Genomic DNA, 19,286 nt, shown 5'->3' with positions numbered 1-19,286 from the left:
TGGTGAGTCAAGCTTTCATATTTATGCAGGGCTGAAGAGCTGTGGACACTTGAAAGCTTCTCTCTATCAGTAGAAGTTGGTTTAATAAGATTACCCACCCTGTCTCTCTAAAAACAGGTTTGGTCATTTTGTTTTACTGTTAGTACAATCACTATTGTCCTATTAGTTACTAGTGCAAAGGAAATAGCCACAAACCTATTTGCTTCTTCCTCCATTTCAAGTACCACTTTTGAATGCAATGACAACTGCCCTACTGGCTCTTTACCATTAAAATCTAGAAGGTGGAGGCTGCAGCAATGGGAACATCTGCTCTGAGAAGCCCTTAACAACCCTGTGTGATGGGTTTCCATAAGTCCCCTTATCAAGCAGGAAAGGGCTACTGCAATAGCTAGAGATCTTAATGTAGGCACCAGTTACCAGGACAGTTGCTTCCAAAATACATTCCTAAGCTACTAGATAGGTTAAGTATAATGTAAACAGCTGTGATGATGGCAAACTAAAATAACTTAAAACCAGTTTAACTGAGTCCCACTAACCACTTGGCATGGTTCTTGTGATAGTATTGTATTAAGGTTAGAAAAAGCGGATATTGTATAGTGCCTTCATATATTCATGAGATGGGTTTCCCAACCATTATCTTCTTTACAAAATAAATCTACTGCACAGCTCTACCATTCTGAGTTAAGAGAACAGAAGACAAAGGGTTGGAGGAGCAGATGATGAAGGCAGGTGTAGACTAAGGCTAAACAGTAGCCTTCAAATGATTAATGTGAGTAGCAAGCAATCGCCCAATTAGGAGTAAAAAGGAAATATACTTTCATGCTGGCTGCCTTTAAAGGCTGGACCTAAGTGCAGAACTTGAATGAGTTACTCTAACGTTTTTGAACTAGAGTAGTGGAATTAAAACAGCTTATGGTAACCAGTTCTCAGTGCACAAACTTCCCTGAAGTGAATATTTTGACCATGCACCAACAGACCAGGTATCTGCTAAAGGCATAGTACACAGACTTTAGTCAAGCCTACAATCTGAGATTTTGATTTACACGGAGATGACTAGAGTAGCTTTGTATAGAAGTTGACATCCCCATTAGAACTACTCACTGCTCAAAGGCTTACATTTCAGCATTTTGAATCTTTTAGGTGAGTTAAGGGGTAGAATCCAAGCCTTTTTAAAGAAATGGCTATTTACAGCAAAGATTCAAAAAATTATTTATTTACATATTAAGTGCATAAACACTTTACATTACTCGTGATACAAAAATGAAGGGAAAGGTGTCCAGCCAAAAAGCCCTAGGACCTGTCTAGTGATCTTATTTTGATAATTCTCTCAGAGATAGCTGCTCTTAGGATGGTAATGCAGCTCTTTCTTAAAGCCACAATTGCTTCTCTGCTCCTTGCCATCATTTGTAATACTCAAACTAGAAAATGCATCTTTCACTCAAAATGACACTTGCTACTGGATGAAGAGTCAATGTGAATGACTAATTCACTCATAGGGTTAAATACTACCAACTTAAAATTGCAGCTGCTTCCTGGATTCTAATTAGGTACAAAAAGTTAGTTTTAGTGAGCTTATCTGCAGAAAGTTCAGTTGTGCAGACTTACTTTCCCAATGACTCAGGTTAGGAAACAGGTAGGTGCAATGTATATAATCAAATATAGTATCACTTCTGCAGATCAAAAAGGACAAGAACAGCTTCACCTTAAGGTTCATCCTTGCCCCATTTTGAATTGTACAACAATGGGAAGCTATTTGTTTTACCAGAACAAAATGCTTTTCCATTATCTGGAGTCTCACCTTAATATCTCCATAAAGAGCTACCACAAGCAGCAGTAATTTTCTGAACTTTTGCAGGGAAGTCAAGAATACAGTGCATGCAGAAGACCAGTATTCAGAGTATTTAGTGTTAATCAGAATCCAAGTCATCAATCCCATCATATTCAAACTCCTGCAGAATATCACAGTGGTACTTGGCCCACGTTCTCCTGATATCCCTGCCATCTTCATCAGCAAAGCTCCTATCCTCAGACTCTAGAGAAAAGACATTAAATGTTTCAAACTTCATGTAAAATCACTGTAGTTAAAGATCAGTTATAATTCAGGAACAATAAATTCATATGGTAATGCAAGAGCTTCCCATCTACCAACTGCCCAAGAATTACTCTTGAAGTTCTGCATTAGATGAGTTTTGAGTTGTACTCTGATTTTCAGAGCAGCCATGCTAACTTTGCACATATAGCATGGTTTAACTGAAGATTTCAATGTACCTAAGACGTCTCAATTTTAATAAGGAAACAAATTTGCTCAAAATCAGTAGCAAGTGTGACAGGGGCACACTAGATAGTTACCAGATAGTGCTAGAAGGCCAATATATGAGCCCCAGGCACAGCAAGTCTTTTTCCCATGGTAGCTGACCAGAGGTTACTCCAGGTTAATTAGAGCCAATCAAGGCCCCACTAGGATTTATTAAACCCTCCAGAGAAAGGGTGTGGCTGGAGTTGTGAGAGTAAGGTGAGCTACCAGAGTGTGTGAGCAGGCAAGATGCTGTTAAGAGCCAGAGGGTTTAGGAGAAGGAGCATAACATTGACAGAAGAGAACGCTGCAGTACAAAGATAGGGGGAGGAAAAACCCTACCCGAAGAGGGCAAAGGACCTTTCCCAGGCTTGGAGGCCTAAGGGAAGAGACCCTGCCAGAAGGGAAAGATTGAACTGGACATTTGGTTTGGGCACTACCACACCCAGTGGGGCTGTCAGGGATCAAGAGCCTTCAATGGCAAGAAAACCAGGAAGGACCCATCTGAGCAGAGTGCAGACAAAGTAAAGGGGCATGGGGAAGAAACCCAGGGAAGCTAGCAGCTTTCCTGAAACCACAGCACCAGGTTGCTACTTGTAGGACCCCCTGGGTTGGGGCCCCGAGTTGAGGGAGGAACTGGGTCCCCCCCCCCTTTACTGACCATTCACTGGAGGGGCAAGAGCCCCAGCAAAGCAGCAAGGGCCTGTGAAAACCAGAGACAGGACTGGGAGGCAGCAGGAAGCAGCCATCTTCGAGAGGCTGTATCACCCTCCTCATCACTAGAGGGTGGAAGAACACTAAAGGGTGAAGCAGTTCCCTGACCTACTGCTAGAAGGAAGTGCTAGACCCACCGAGGTAGAGGAAGAGCTTTGTCACAATTGGTGTTAGGTGAGGGATCTGTGTAACAATGCAGCAGACTAAGCACCAAACCAAAAAAAAAAAAAAAACCCTGCCTGTGTTTTTCCTTCACCTTAAAAGAAGACGTGGTGAGGGCACTAGTACAAGCCGCAGTGGCCCAACAAGAAGCCACCAGGGCCCAGATGACCGCCCAGCAGGAATCAATGCAGGTGCAACAAGAGACCAATCAATTACTAATGAGTCAGGCAACCCAGGACCAAGCCCTCCTACAAGAGGCAATGATCCAACTAAAGACCCTGACCCCCCCCAGCCCACAGGTCTGACAACGCAAGCCTGGAGAGCCACCAGCTACCTACCAAAGATGACTGCGGAGGAAGTTGTGGAGGCATACCTTCTGACTTTTGAGAGGACTGCACTGCGAGAGGCCTGGCCCCAGGACCAGCATTCTCACCCCTTTTCTGTGTGGGGAAGACCAGAAGACCTACCATGACACGTCCGCTGAGACTGCAGCCGACTACCCACATCTGAAAGCAGAGATCCTGGCCTGATCAGGAGTAACAGTGGCCGTGCGAACCTAGAGGCATCATGAGTGGAGGTACCAAGAAAGCAAGCCATCGAGGTCCCCATTGTTTGACCTCACCCACCTTGCACGGAAGTAGCAGCTGCAACCTGAGGTCCACAGTCCAGAAGAGATCCTCGAAATGCTGGTCATCAACCGATACATGAGGGGACTACCACCAGACCTCTGCACATGGATAGGCCAAAATGACCCCTCCCCTCCTACGATGACATAGTCACGCTGATAGAATGACAGCTGGCTGGCAGCCAGGGGGCTCTCCTGACCACTCAAGGAAGACTCAGAGTCAAGCCACCGGCCTCAATCACTGGAATTCGAGCAACTGAGAATGTGGGAAAGATTAGGGGAAGAAGAAAAAAGCCAAGGGCCAGCCAGAGGCTGCGAAGGAACAGGGTGATCTTGGCAAAGCAGACTACAGGGTCAGACCCGCTAGCCTGAAGAATAGAGGGCTGCCTAGGGTCACGTACCAGCATTGTATGTGCAGGGAGTTGGGGCATATAGCAGCTTGGTGCCCTAATGCCAAGGAGCCCATTAAATGTAATTTAGGGAGCTGGGCAGACCCCTGCACCCTGATCCACCTTCCCTAGCAAGGAAGCCAGGAAGGACCCCTGTCTAAACAGGGTGCGGACATTAAGTCAAGGGGAATGGGGAAGAAACCCAGGGAAGCTAGCAGCTTTCCTGAAGCCACAGTGCGAGGTTGCTACTTGTAGGGTCCCTGGGTTAGGGACCCGAGTTGGAGGTGGGACTGGGCCCCACCCACCAGCCATTCACTGGAGGAGTAAGAGCCCCAGCAAAGAGGCAAGGGCCTGTGAGAATCAGAGACTGGACTGGGAGCCAGCAGGGAGTGGCCATCTTAGAGAGGCTATATCACCCTCCCGCACCACTAGAGGGTGGAAGAACACTAAAGGGTGAAGCAGTTGACTGACCTACCACTAGAAGGAAGCGCTGGACCCACCAAGGTAGAGGAAGAGCTTTGTCACACAAGTCAGGAACTGAATCAGTCTCCAAACCACACACATCTCACAGTGCAACTCTTGATAGAAATCCATATCAAGCTGATTTAACTACTGAAAGAAATTCCTCAGTCAGCCATTAAAGATGAGTTCATCCATTTAAGACAAAATGGAGGATCCACTAATACAGGTTACTGATTGATTTCATATGGCACAAAGGGCCCAGGTACAAGTATTTACCTTTGTTCCCTAAGATTTTCAGGGAAAGAAGCATTTGCAAAGTCTGCAGAAGTCTGTCACCTCAGTTTTAAGGGGCTTTCACAACACTCAAAGACTTACCATAGAAGTTAAATTTCTCAATTCCTGTAATTTCTAAGGAAGTTAACAACTTACCAATACTCGTTCAAAAATGTGAGATGTATGAAAACGAGAACAGTTTATTCCTAGCCTCCACTGATAATTGTGGAAGAGATTCTTCATGCAGGATTGCCTTGGAAGTCTGTAGTTTAAATGAACACCCCATCTTAACATCTCCATTCAGTAATGATTCCACTTTAACTTGTTCCCTAAGTCATAGTCTCTTGGCATGTGACAGTATATCTAGCAAAGGTGAGTACCACCAGAAGATTTAAGCCTCATCCCCTAAATGGCAGAAGGACAAGGTAACATCTGACTATAAAATACCTCCATCTCTTCCTTCTTTGTCACTGTTTTCATCTTCCTCAGGAAAGAACTCATCTTCATCAGGATAGTCATTACGCCAGTTATTCTCATTGTTCTCATCATCTTCATCTTCATAAATTTCTTCTGAAATATTATCATCTACCTGCATGTCAATAGGGAAAGGACTGTTCAGAGGAGAAAGTGTCATAGAAAAACAAAGTGATTTCTCTATCAAGCTACATAGTGTAAGATGAAGAAAAAGATATACACCAGCGACACCATCCAAGAGTATAGTGACACCATCCAAGAGGGAAAATGTATTGTAGCTGAAATGGGCAGACTAGTCTGTTCAGATATGGCATAACCTGTATTTTTAATTTAGTACTGCATTAGGGATAAAAACTTAACAGAACACTGATGGGGTTGCATCATTATCTCTTCTGGGTACTGCTGAAATGAAATGGCAAAATTAATTCCATCCACTATAGTGATACCTAAGTAGTTGAATGAATAGTAGTTTTGAGAAAAATTAGCTATTTGAAATAAGTGATAAAGCAGTGTTTAATTTTGGTGACAGGAACAAATGGATTACAGGATATGCAATGAAAGAAAGTTTCTTACCAATGCCTACCTTTGAAATATGAAATCAGATCACAACTGAAGCACACTTGTTTGTCCTTCATATGTAATGCACAAAACTTGACAAATTAATAGAAAGTAAGTATTCAAGTTAGGAAATGCAAGAAATAAGACTGCCTATGCAACCTTAATTTGGCCCCCCCTTATGTCGCCTTTTGCGTAGTCATAGCTGCTCATCAACAAGAAGCAAGTTTTACTCTTGTAGTCCTGGAGAGCCACCCAACTGAAATATGAATGACAAATGCACAAGGAGAAAAAAAATCTAAGTTCCAGTCAGTTACACCTGTGCAGACCCAATGAAAACAATAGGCGTTACATAGGTGCATTATGTAGGGCATTAATTTGCCTTCCAATATCGAAAGAACCCAAGTTGAGTTTGCAGGGCTGGTAGTTAGAAAAAAGCACATTTGATAAAGGTCATTGAGCTACAAGATGCCATTTCTGCATCATCATGCTTTTCAGACTAGAACCTCAATTTAATTGCAACACGTTTTTTCATTATTAAATGAAGTCTGGTTTTTGACTTCCTTCCTCTTACCAGTTCACATTCCTGTGTGTAAGGCTGCACAGAGAGGATGTTCTGGATCCAGCCAGGAGTGGATGTTTCCATGTAGTAAATATCATAAACATATTCATCCTCCTTTTCGCGGTGTTCTAATCTTTTAACGTTCTCAGATACGGTTAAACGCTCACGGATCATTTCTACTGCATTGCAAAGAATCACATCTGGATCATCAGTTTTCTGTTATAAAAAAACCCACCAATATTTCATTGAAGTCACACAGTTTTATAGTGAGCTACAAATCAAACATTTATCTTTCATGCCACAAATAGGGAAAAGTAAAAACATTCTGCAATTTATTTAAAAAAGTTTTGCCATTGAAAGCTTTATATTGCTAATGCTTCAAATAAATTGCAGTATGACTATCTGGAAGGATACCATATAAATCTCACTCTGCTGCTGCTGCTTCAGTGAACTATGAGCAGCAGTAGAAGCAGGCATTGGAGTTAAGGTGGCAGAAACTCAGTCAAAGCAGCAGAGGCCTCTTCTCTCTACCAGCCTTTTTTTTTTTTTTTTTTTTGCGCAGATTATGGGATTCTGGAGAGTTGGGGGCACTGACACACAGCTCCTTTCTAGCAACTAAATAGAGAGTGAAGCTTTGAGTTTTAGACACTTCTTAGCCAGAGACTTAGTTGAGAGATTAGCCCCCCCACATAGGGCCCAGACAAGACACTTCGATAGAAATCCATGCACCCTCCCCTAGCCAGTAAGAGTTTGTTCCAGGGAGCTGCATTTTTCACTAGGACTTCAGGACTCTCCTCACCCATATCTTCGATATTTTCCTCAGGCCAGATTTAATCCTCTAACTAACAAGCACCTAGACAATGTAAGGGCATTAACTAAACAAATGAACAAATTCAAAACCACTGGTAAAAATATAGAAGAAACTTTCCAATTTGGCTACCTATGCAATTTTACTACAAAAAAAATGTAACTTTACTTAGCAACTCAGTATTGTACAAGTCTCAGTACCAACCTGTGAGTTTGCTGCAGGGATATTGGGGTCTCTCTCTACTTCCTCCTCTTGCACTATATCAAACAACTGGAATTTCCCAAAATAATCTGAACCATCACCAGTGGCATTGCTGCCTTTTTGTGAAGTGTCTTTTTTTGTTTCAGAGTCCAATTTGGCACACTCATTTATCTTCTCGCCATCTGTGCCAAGCGCAATCGTTTCTCTTTCAGCATAGTTTGGCCGGTGGCTGGTTATGAGGCGGTACCTATTTTCCTGCCTGTTCACCTGCTTGGTGGAACGAAGGTCCTGAATGATCCTCTGAGTGCTTCCTAAAGAGGGTCGCAGAATCTGTGCTGCTTTATCTCGAGTAATAGCTTCTTGTACATACTTCTGAACAGGCTCATTCTGGAAAGAGAGAGCGCAAGGGGAAAAATCCAGTCAAGCCACTAACTTAAAAACAGCAATCACACTCCTCTCTGAAAGTGCTTTGTGCCTATTATTGTTACACGTGACGACCAAGATTGGAATAAATTGTAGGATGCAAGTAAAAAAATGTCTACTAATTGTTTACATTATTCATTTGACAACACTGTCTATTATATTTCTATCCTACATAGGTTCTTATACCACACATCATAGTATCTCCACATTTTCTAGCAGTGCATTAAACAACATGATTACTGGTCACGTGTTTGTTCCCTTTTCCATAACTCAGGAGAAGTGTGTACAGTGAAGTGTCTTGTTATGGTATGGCAGGTTGTTTGGAATATAGATTATTACTATGTTAGAGAAGACAATGTCAAAGAAACATGCTTGAAGTGGAAGGTGGTGAAGGTTTGTGATGATCCCTGTACTTGAGGGCGTTCACGCCACAGTCTCAGCTAGTCCCTGAGGAAGTTCTGTCTCCTGCACAGATGAACTTTACCCTCATTGCAGGAAATTCCATTGTGCCAGAGGAGTGAAGTTATCAAACAAACAGTCTTCATCCCAGAGCTTTAGGTGGACTTTTACATATTCTGGGCCCCGGCCATGAAATGCCTTGAAAATAAGGATCAGGACCTTGAACTTAATTTGAAGTTCTAGGAGAAGCTGTAGAGAGCAGAGGAGAGGTCAGATATGCTTCTGGTAGCCCGTGTTGCTGAGGAGACATGCTGCAGCATTCTGTATCAGTGTGCTAGTTTCCTTAGAACTGAAGGCTTCATGCCCAGTAACAACACACTGACGTAATCCAGTTAAGAGGTGATGAAGGCATGATAATGGAGGCCAGGTCATTGTCCGAGGATGGGACAGTCACCCACCAAATAGGAGACAATGAATAGCATTGCTCATGGGGGTGTTTCTACATTACAGTTTCAGCAAGGAATTCAAGAGTACTCCTAAACTAAGGAATGAACTGACCTATTGTGAGTATCTACCATCAATCAAATAAGACCACACCACAGCTGTGAACTCTTCAAAATGCTTTCCTCTGTCCACCAGCACCACTCCAGTCTTGCTCGTTCAGCCAGCTATTTTTCCATTCAAGAGCTGATCTCATCCAAGTTCTGGGCCATCTGGGGCGGTATTGGTGCAGTCACATGTGGTGAAGGATAGGCTGAGCTGTGTGTCACCTACATATTGCTGGCATCTGAGTCTGTGTTGTCTGATTAGTTCACCTACTGGCTGCATATTGGTTCTCAACCAGGGGTACATGTACCTCTGGGGGTACACAGAGGTCTTCACCAACTCATTTAGATACTTGCTTAGTTTTACAAAAAGCTACATAACTAATGAAGTCAGTACAAACTAAAATTTCATATAGACAATAACTTGTTTGTATAACTGCTCTATATACTATTAAGTACAATATTTATATTCCAATTGATTTATTTTATAACTATATGGTAGAAATGAGACAGTAAGCAATTTTTCAGTAATAGTGTGCTATGATGAACTTTTGTATTTGTGTCTACCTTTGTAAGCAAGTAGTTTAAGTGAGGTGAAACTTGGGGGTACACAAAAGAAATCATACTCCTGAAAAGGGTACAGTAGTCTGGAAAGGTAGAGAGCCACTGATACAGATGTCAAAAAGTACCAAAGAGAAAGCTGATCTTGGTGGTAGTGGAAGTATAGCTTCCCCATCACTACACATTGGGTCAATCCCTCCAGGAAAAGTCTCTGACTATTATAGCCCATTACACTGGATCCCTATCATCTCTCAGTGTAAACTTCACTGTATTTGTGCAGGCCTTTCAGGCAACAGTGTGGGAAAATATACCTTTAAAATAGGATTATGGAGAAAACCCCAATAAACTGGGTAGGGGGACTTTGAGGCAGGTGGAGGACCCAAAGAAACACCAAATTCACTTTTTGAGGTGGACTAGTTTTCATCATGAAAACAACCCTCTGCTGGCTTTGTTTTTAGGTGCCAACCTGATAGTCCATTCAGCGACATAGCAGCGACATCACCCAGAGATGCTCCATGGGTGAGACAAAGGGGTGCCCAGAGATGATAGCCCTGGTTAGGCAGGAGATGTTTAATGAGGACCTAGAAATCATGAAACCCCATTCAGGAGCAGGCTGGTCTCTGGGTAGAGGGGCCCAGCGGAGGCAAAGGAGAGAGGAAGAGTTTGATGGGGGCCGCAGATCAAGGGGGTGGGCCGGTGGACGGAGGGGGGGGGGCGGGAGACGCGCACGGGCCGTGCCACAGACCAAGGGGGGCAGTGTAGGGGTGCTAGAGGGAGGGGGCGGGAGACGAGCGCCGGCCGTGACACAGACCAAGGGGGGTTGCAGGAGGCAGGGGACTGGGAGAGCTCCCGCAAACTGAAAGAGCTGCCGGGGGGGGGGGGGGGGTTGGGGCTCCCCGCAGAGCAAGACAAGGACGGAGCCCCGCTCTGGGCTGGGGCCCGGGAAGCCCCACGGAGCCCGCTGACAGGGGCCCCAGGGCGGGACAAAGACCCCGGCGCTAAGCCTGAGGCCGCAGTACCTGCGAGGACACGGTGGCCACCAGCTTGAAGAGGTTCTTCTCCACCGGGTCGCGGGGCGGCGCGGGACCCGGCTCGGTGCGCAGCCGCTTGCAGGCGAGCACCAGGGCCTCGGCCGGCTCCGACCCGCCGCGCTTCCGCTTCACACGCAGAACCGCCGCGCTCTCCATGCCAGCCACGTACCGCTCGGCATGCTGGGATGTGTCCCGAACACCCCAGACCCCGCCTCCTCCTCCGGTGCTCCTGCTTTATGGGCCCGTCTCGGGGGGGGGGGGGGGGAGGAGCAGGCGGAGCGTTTTATTATGCATTATACCACCCAAATGGGCGGGGCCTGTACGGGAAGCCCCGCCCCCTTCAATCGTCCCTCCCGGATGCGTGCGGTGTCTTTCCTGTGCTGACGCAATGTAGTCTGGGAAGGGAAGATGGCGGTGCTCTCCTGTCCCTGAGCTAGGCCGGGCGGGCGGTAAGGCCATGCGGCGTTAGCCCTGAGGGGCGGGGCTCGGGGTACCCGGCACTGCCGGGCGGGTGGGTCGGTCGGTCGGTTGCGCGGGCCCGCAGGCAGGAGCTCGGAGCGTCGGCCGCCCGCTGTCCCTGCAGGGGCTGCCCCATGGCGTAGCTCCATGTGCCCTCGCAAGGCGGCGTGTCCGCCCCGTGCGGGCCCCCGAGCCCGTAACGCGTCCCCGGACCCTGCCTGCTCTCGATAACGCGCATCCCCCTGCTCTTGTACTGGGGCCACGTATATCCATGTGGCTCCCGTCACCATCTTCCAGACCTTGCGGGGGTCCCGCCGCTCCCCGTATGGTGATAACCTTGTTTCTGCACTTCGGTGCCCCGTTAAGGTGTCACGTCCAAAGAGGGCTCTTGTTTTCCTGTGCAAAGTGCCTTGAGATCTGTGGGTGGAAAGTGTTACATGATAAGAGCTGTTATTCGCGTTACTGTGCGCCCTTCAGGGCTCCATGCATGCTGCCATGGGAGTTGTCCAGCGGGTACGTGCCTCAGTCCTCAGAAACTGAGGTGGTTTTGCCTGTCACAGGGTTTTATTTTATGTTGCTATTTCCCTTTCTGTGTTCTGTGGCCAAGTGGAGTTTGTTCCTGGGTCTTTCAGAAGTGCTACATTCAAAGGGTTTTTTTAAAGTGTTTTTTTTTCTTTTAAATAAAACAAACTTTATAATTAAAAGAGGTTGAAAAGTGGTTCTTTTAATGCTCAGTGTTTAACGTGATTTTTATTTAAAATCTTACTTGAAGATGGTATAGCAAGTGCTACCAAACAGTTCTGCAAAACAGTGCATTGTAGGAAACTACTTATGGTTTTCTATAGATAAGTTACAGAGCGAGTACTGACTTTTTGATGTATTATCTAAATTGTTGAACTTGTTCTTTGTTGTCCATATGATAACAGATGAGAGAACAAACAACACACTAAGAAAATGTAGTCATATTGCTTAATACTTGTCTGGAAGGTGCTCAGACACTATAGTTATGAGCACAGTATAAGAACCTATACAGAATAGAATAAACACCACATCTTGAAAGAATCCCCTAAGGAGATTAAATGCTCTCATCTGCATACATGTCCTTGTACATTTCCCTTAATCTCTGTCCATCAAGACACTGTTGCTCTTCATTTTGTGTGTCAAATCACTAATTTATTCTCCAGATTCATATTTTATATGTTTATATATATTTATATATATATATTGTTGAACTCTATCTTAATAAAGAACAGAAGAAAACAAGACAATATCCTGCTATAAGAAACCTTTGTGTTAGATAAAGAAATATTACACTGAATGAGGGACATACTTCGCAAAGCTTAGAAATAGCTTTTTATTACTAGTATTTTTATTTCATCTTTTTAGAAAACTTGCTTACATATTTTTCTTCTGGATAGTCATTAATAGCATTCCCAGAAGAAGTGCATCAGTGAGTAATCATAAATGAGAAAATGGCATACAAGGATTGGGAGAAAGTTACAAGTGTTAAGAGTGTTATAGAATAAGGCAAAAGATGGAAGAACAAGGTTTCTAATTAGATAGTTAGGAATGAAGCCTATAAGCCAGGGAGACGGAAGAGTTAGTATGTGTCATAATGTAAGTTGTATTTTGTTTAAACAGGTTTCTGATAGCAGGACAAAAATTGCAATTATTTGAATTGAAGCCAGCTCCACAAAACCATCTTTGTAATACACAAAGATTACAAACGGAGCTCCATTATGAAGATCTTCTGTGGAAGGGCCAATCCAACCACAGGTTCTGTGGAATGGTTGGAAGAAGATGAGAACTATGACTACCATCAGGAGATTGCAAGGTATGATGGGAGGAAACACTTGACACTCTCCTTATATGCAAATTAATTAAATGTAAAAAATGAATGCAGTGTGAAGGTAACAGAGTTTCAAATAAATTGTGTGCATTTTTCATAAGTGAGTAGAGGGCAGGGTTTTCTGCATCATTAGTTAAAACAAGAATAACTTAAATAAATTAAGACAGTATTTACCTTTACAGAAAAAGCCTGTAGGGCCTGGGATTATTAACATTATTTGGAGAGTCATTTAGGCTAACTTCACCTGTATCTTAATTTATACCAAGTGGAACATTTTAAAAATACTAATTGAAGTAGACTGGGGTTTTGAAAGGCACTGAAGTGTCTGAATCCTATCAAAATTTAGTGAGAGTTAAGCATCTGACACTCAAGCCCCTTTGAAAATCCCAGCCATAGGGGTTTCTCACTGATCATATTCTTGTAACACAACCTTTTGGTAGTTGAAAGTAATGATCAAAAAGATCAAGTGACTGAATCAGGCCTGTTGGGTTATTTTAAAATGGTATTCAAATGAAAAAAAAAGGGGGAATTAATTTGTTCTTCCCAGCTTGGGGAAAAGGTGGGAGGGGCTGTCTGTGTAAGGAAAAAAATACATTGGCTAATACGTTAAAATCTTCATACTATTTAAATAGTATAACGATGATCTGGGTGTTTATGTATGTGTAACATATAGATATAAAATCACTCAAACTATTATCAGTTCCTCTTTAAATAGCATGAAGATTTTGGCTTACTAGCCAACTCCAGACCAGTGGTCTGTGGGTAGCCCTCCCTTTCTCTAAGGTGTCTATAAAAAAGAGGATACAGTTTTATTTCCCCAGTTCCTACTCACCCATAGGTGCATGTATTTGCTCAGTACTTATTTTTCTAAGAATGCTAGAGAGAGAATATACTGCAGCAATTATCAGAAAAAACAAAAGTGTACTACATGTAACACTTAATTCATAACCCATTCATTCATCTGCTCATGCCATTCAAAATGGGAAAACGCAGAACCATAAAGTGACTTGAACTCTTGAGGTTGGGGGTGGGGAACCCAGCGGGGCAAACCACAGTGTCATAGTAACTTACCCACTCACTAGGACTAATTGCTTCAGGTTTTAACAGTGATGATTCTTATCTCTCTGCTAACATTTGTACTGTGATGATTTATATGCGATGTTTTGATCTGTAACTTCTATCTTATTTTCAGATCATGCTATGCAGACATGTTGCATGACAAAGACAGAGTGAGTACAGAAAGTTAACTTCTTGATTAGTGAAAAAATGTATTGTTTCTTTCCCCTCACCAGCTCCCACTGCATGATTGTATAGATTCCTCTGGAAGTTGTAGTATTTTGCTGCCTGTACCTTCTAAGATCCTGTGATTATTCTGGGAGTACCAAGGACTTGGAGTCACCTTGTTCCCCTCCTGCCTCTACTATGAGTGAGACTTGCTTGTGCTTAACTGAATGTCTGCTCCTTGACACCACCAGCCTGTTAGCTACTCACACACCTTCCCAAATGCCAGCTCTTACTTTGTGTTAAAGGTTAACATTGGGATCCCCCCAGTCCCTGAGCTCCTTTGAAGCATTCCTCTGTATTGTCTAGACCCTTATCCATTGAGCACTCACAGAAATATCAGGTCTGCTGCCCCTAAGGAAATAGCATAGCGTGTATGATTCAACTCAGGATCAGCTCGTAGTTTAATACCGCAGCACTGAGATTAACCTATCGTCATTTTCACTATAAATATATTATCAAAGATTCAAGAGATAGTAAGGATAATGGAAACAACAGGTTACATATAAAACAAAACCATAACCTGCTTTCTAGAGACTAAACTTAACAGGCTAATCTCCTGTCTAAAGAACTTTATCTTAACACCAAAATCCTCTGTACAACTAGGTTGGTTGAGATCCTATTTTCATGAGTGTAAGTGCTCTACCTTTTAACTTCCTAGGTGAAGGATGACAGAATGTCGTTCTTGTTGCTCAAATATAATCACACTTCAAAAGTTTGGTGATTGCAAGAAAAGGTTCTCTTCCCCGACTCTTTGCCCTTTTTAGTTTACTTCATATCTCTCTGTTGATTTTGCATGTAAATGTACCTCTGTTGTGTTAGCTTACAATGCTAATTTAGATGCCAGGAGAGAGACAGGTGAATAAACATCTTTTATCTGACACGAAACCTGTTTCTCCACCTCTGCTGTGACACAGAGTCTAAGAGCATATTTTCAGTATACATATATAATTCCTTATGTAGTATCTGTACATACATTTCACATTGACATTAACAACCAGTGTGACCCTGGCTTTCATTTAAGACCTCGGATGCATTCTTTGGTGAACCAGAATGTACATCAGGATATTCTTGTATACTGAAGAATCAAGATATTCTTGTAACTGCTTTGCCAGTTGGCATTAAGGGGATCTTGGATCAAAGGCCCCAATCCTGCAATCATATCCATGCAAGCCTGACTGTGACTGGCTAGCTAACTGTTGTCAACATCTAATCAATAGAGTTACAAATGGCACTGGCATTCAGTGGGCCACTTCTTCCAGGGCTCTCAATGTAGCTAATGGAGCAGTGGTGGGGAACTTTTCTAAAAATTTTGTTAGGAGAGATGGAAACACTGTTTCTTCTGCAAGAACTGATTAGCAGAGAGTGCAAAAAAATGCTTTGGTCTAAGTAATAGTGATATTCTCAACTCTTGAAGGGAAAATACTGAATAATGAACTTATGTCTTTACAGGTAAGTTAAGGAGAGCTGCTTTTATGTTGTTGATTTTAGACGTGTAATTTTCTGTCATTCCTTCAGAGGGCACTTCAGACTTCTCTTATAAAATTCAGTTTCTGCCGTAATTCCATCTAGCCTCGTCTGCCTACATACGTGTATGACTAAGTTCTTTTTATTGTCCGCCACTTGTCCTGTGGTCTCAAATCTTCTGGTTTTGTGCTAAGAGAGAAGTTGAGGTGAATACAATATTTGCAAATAAGTTGAAAACTTAAAGAAATGCTTTAAAGGATTGGAGAACTTTATGCTCCACTTATGGGTGAATAGCTTCCTAAGTGATTCTTATGATTATCTACTGTATGTATTCAGGGAGTATACTTATAGAGGGAACAGCAATCCTAGACCAAGATTTAGAGAGAGCTTGGTGGGACAAGGCTGTTAAATAGCTGTTATCTAATTTATATGTCAATAGCACCACAGCAGAAGACTTGTGAGACTTGATCTGCATTTAAAAGTTAGGTTGACATAGCTATATTGGTCAGGGATGTGGAAAATACCCCACATTTCTGCCCAACATAGCTATGCTGACCTAACCCCACTGTAGATACAGCTATGTCGATGGAAGAATAGGCTGCGTCTATGCGACTGGATTATTCCATTATAGTCTCTGTAGTGTGGTAAAGGATAAAGTTGATCTTGTTAAACCTAGATAGTAAGAGAAACATAGGCTGTTTGTAAAAGCTTAGCAAACCATATGCAAAGAAGCCTTAAAAACTATAATTGTTAGTATATTTCAATAAAATTTCCTTCATTCTTTATCATATATACAGTTGGACAATTGGCCTTTCAGCACTTTGATTTATCTTCCTAGCATCAAATATGAGGAAGTTGATTAAACAGAAATTAAAAGGTACAGTGCCAAAAGTGAAATTCCTGCAAGCTGCATGGAAACTTTTAAAGACACCATAATAGAGGCTCAATTTAAATGTATGCGCAAATTAAAAAATATAGTAAGAGGACCAGAAAAATGCCATTATTGCTAAACAACAAAGTAAAAGAAGCAGTTAGAGGCAAAAAGGCATCCTTTTAAAAAGTGGAAGTTAAATACTATTGAGGAAAATAGAAAGGAGTATAAACTCTGGCAAGTAAAGTGTAAAAATATAAATAGAAGGCCAAAAAAGAATTTGAAGAACAACTAGCCAAAGACGCAAAAAATGTAAGTACATCAGAAGCAGCAAGCCAGCTAAACAATCAGTGGGGCTATTGGACAGTCAAGGTGCTAAAGGAGCAATCAAGGATGATAAAGACATTGTGGAGAAACTATATCCATTTTTTGCATTGGTCTTCACAACAGAGGATGTGAGGGAGATTTCCAAACCTGAGCTGTTCTTTTAGGTGACAGATCTGAGGAACGGTCCCAGATTGAGGTGTCTTTAGAGGAGATTTTGGAACAAATTTATAAATTAAGCAGTAATAAGTCAACAGGACCAGATGGTATTTACCCAAGAGTTCTGAAGGAATCCAAACATGAAATTGCAAAACTACTAACTGTGGTATATAACCTGTCATTTAAATCAGTTTCTGTACCAGATGACTGGAAGATAGCTAGTGCAACACCAATTTTTTAAAAAAGCTCCAGAGGTGATCTGGGCAATTACAGGCTGGTAAACCTAACTTCAGTACCAGGCAGATTGGTTGAAACTATAGTAAAGAACAGAATTAGCAGACACACAGAAGAACACAATTTGTTGGGGTAAGAGTCAGTATGGTTTTTGTAAAGGGAAATGATGCCTCACCAATCTACCAGAATTCTTTGAGGGGGTCAACAAGCATGTGGATCAAGGTGATCCAATGGATGTAGTGTACTTAGATTTTCAGAAAGCCTTTGACAAGGTCCCTTGCCAAAGGCTCTTAAGCAAAGTAAGCAGTCATCGGGATAAAAGGGAAGATCCTCTCATGGATCAGTAACTGGTTAAAAGATGGGAAACAAAGGGTAGGAATAAATGGTCAATTTTCAGAATGGAGAGAGGTAAATAGTGCTGTCCACTGGGGTCTGTACTGGGACCAGTACTATTTAACATGTTCATAAATGATCTGGAAAAAGGGGTGAACAGTGAGGTGGCAAAATTTGCAGATGATACAAATTTACTCAAGATAGTTAAGTCCAAAGCAGACTGCGAAGAGTTACAAAGGCGATCTCAGAAAACTTGGTGACTGGGAAACAAAGTTGCAGATGAAATTCAGTGTGGATAAATGCAAAGTGATGCATGTGGGAAAACATAATCCTAAGTATACATATAAAATGATGGCATCTAAATTAGCTGTGACTACTCAAGAAAGAGATCTTGGAGTCATAGTTGATAGTTTTCCGAAAACATCTGTTCAATATGCAGCGGCAGACAAAAAAGCTAACAGAATATTGGGAATCATTAGGAAAGAGATAGATAAGAAGACCGAAAATATCACATTACCTCTATATAAATCATGCAGATCTGGTTGCCCCATCTCAAAAAAGATACACTGGAATTGGAAAATGTACAGAAAAGGGCAACAAAAATTATTAGAGGTATGGAACAGCTTCCATATGAAGAGAGATTAATAAGACTGGGACTTTTCATCTTGGAAAAGAGACAACTAAGGGGGATATGATAGAGGTCTATAAATTCATGACTGAGTGTGGAAAAAGTAAATAAGGAAATGTTATAACACATAACACAAGAACTAGGGTTCACCAAATGAAATTAATAGGCAGCAGGTTTAAACAAGTAAAGGAAGTATTTCTTCACACAACACACAGTCAACTTGTGGAACTTTTTGCCAGAGGATGTTGTGAAGGCCAAGACTATAAGAGAGTTCAAAAAAGAACTAATAAGTTCATGGAGTATGGGTCCATCAATGGCTGTTAGCCAGGATGGGCAGGGATGCAAAACCATGCTCTGAAGTTTCCCTAGCCTCTGTTTGTTAGAAACTGGGATTGGGCGACGGGATGGATCACTTGATGATTGCCTGTTCTGTTCATTCTCTCTGAAGCATCTGGCATTGGCCACTGTTGGAAGACAGGATACTGGACTAGATGGACCATTGGTCTGACCCAGTATGGCCGTTCTTATCAACCTGGGTACGCTCAGACCTTCTCAAAGCAATGAACCCAATTATAAGCCAAATTTAGGCAGGAATTTGTTTCTCAGTATAGTAACAAAAATGAGAGGCAAACACAAAGTAATTCACTTGTAATGGAAAAAATGCATCATTTCTGCAACAGACTTAACGGACAGGATAAGAACATAGTAGACACGATTCCAGGGAGAACCAGTCAACACTTCAATTTTTCTCTAGGGCCCCTCCTTTTAGTAGAAGCCCTAAAACGTTATTCATACAGGATGGTTCTGTAAGTACTTGTTCTTCGCCTAGCAAGAGTAAACATGTTGGACTATTAATACCATTGATTACTAAGAATAAACTGAAGATTTGATTTAGGTAATACCTGAAATATCAACATTGTGAACTCTTTCACTGCTGAAAGCATGCAAGAAAGGAGAGAAAGTGTCACATTATAAATATTTGAAATAACATGCTTTAAAATTGTTTTATTAAATTAAAATTTTAAAATACAGATAATCTTCTAACCACACATGGTGTGGCTTAAGTAGTATGCAATTAGTTTCATTTTCCTAAATGGAAGGCTGTCATCTTTCAAGAGTTTGGGAAACACAGATCTAACCTATTAAGTCTAAACTTCAGTATCCCTTTTCTAGAAAATTAGATGTTAGAATAGCAGAAATATGG

General features: G+C 42.2%; 2 protein-coding genes across 4 annotated transcripts in view; one reads left to right on the top strand and one right to left on the bottom strand.

The window, feature by feature from the left end:
- Window positions 1-1,197: 1,197 nt before the first annotated feature.
- Window positions 1,198-10,716, bottom strand: SLC7A6OS (solute carrier family 7 member 6 opposite strand). The gene is made up of 5 exons (XM_067551694.1): window positions 10,466-10,716; window positions 7,522-7,905; window positions 6,522-6,725; window positions 5,366-5,507; window positions 1,198-2,032 (listed from the first exon to the last, which is right to left on the bottom strand). The coding sequence occupies exons 1-5, from the start codon at window positions 10,631-10,633 to the stop codon at window positions 1,908-1,910; spliced, it is 1,023 nt and encodes a 340-aa protein (XP_067407795.1). The 5' UTR covers window positions 10,634-10,716; the 3' UTR covers window positions 1,198-1,907.
- A 153-nt stretch (window positions 10,717-10,869) lies between these two features.
- Window positions 10,870-19,286, top strand: part of PRMT7 (protein arginine methyltransferase 7) — a 39,800-nt gene continuing 31,383 nt past the window's right edge. For 2 of the 3 annotated variants that reach the window (XM_067551656.1, XM_067551664.1), the window contains exons 1-3: window positions 10,870-10,926; window positions 12,578-12,770; window positions 13,978-14,014. In XM_067551656.1, the coding sequence (XP_067407757.1) occupies window positions 12,676-12,770; window positions 13,978-14,014 (132 nt within the window). In that variant the 5' untranslated portion in view covers window positions 10,870-10,926; window positions 12,578-12,675. Of the gene's footprint in view, window positions 10,927-12,577; window positions 12,771-13,977; window positions 14,015-19,286 lie in introns of those variants that run through there. The other variant, XM_067551691.1, reaches the window with a different exon arrangement.

The sequence above is a fragment of the Emydura macquarii genome, unplaced genomic scaffold, assembly GCF_026122565.2.
Source record: "Emydura macquarii macquarii isolate MOO-44397 ecotype Brisbane River unplaced genomic scaffold, CSIRO-AGI_Emac_v2 contig_295, whole genome shotgun sequence".
In the NCBI taxonomy this organism is placed as follows: Eukaryota; Metazoa; Chordata; order Testudines; family Chelidae; genus Emydura; species Emydura macquarii.
The sequence above is the reverse complement of the archived record's forward strand: the minus strand, read 5'-3'. Positions and strand labels throughout refer to the sequence as shown.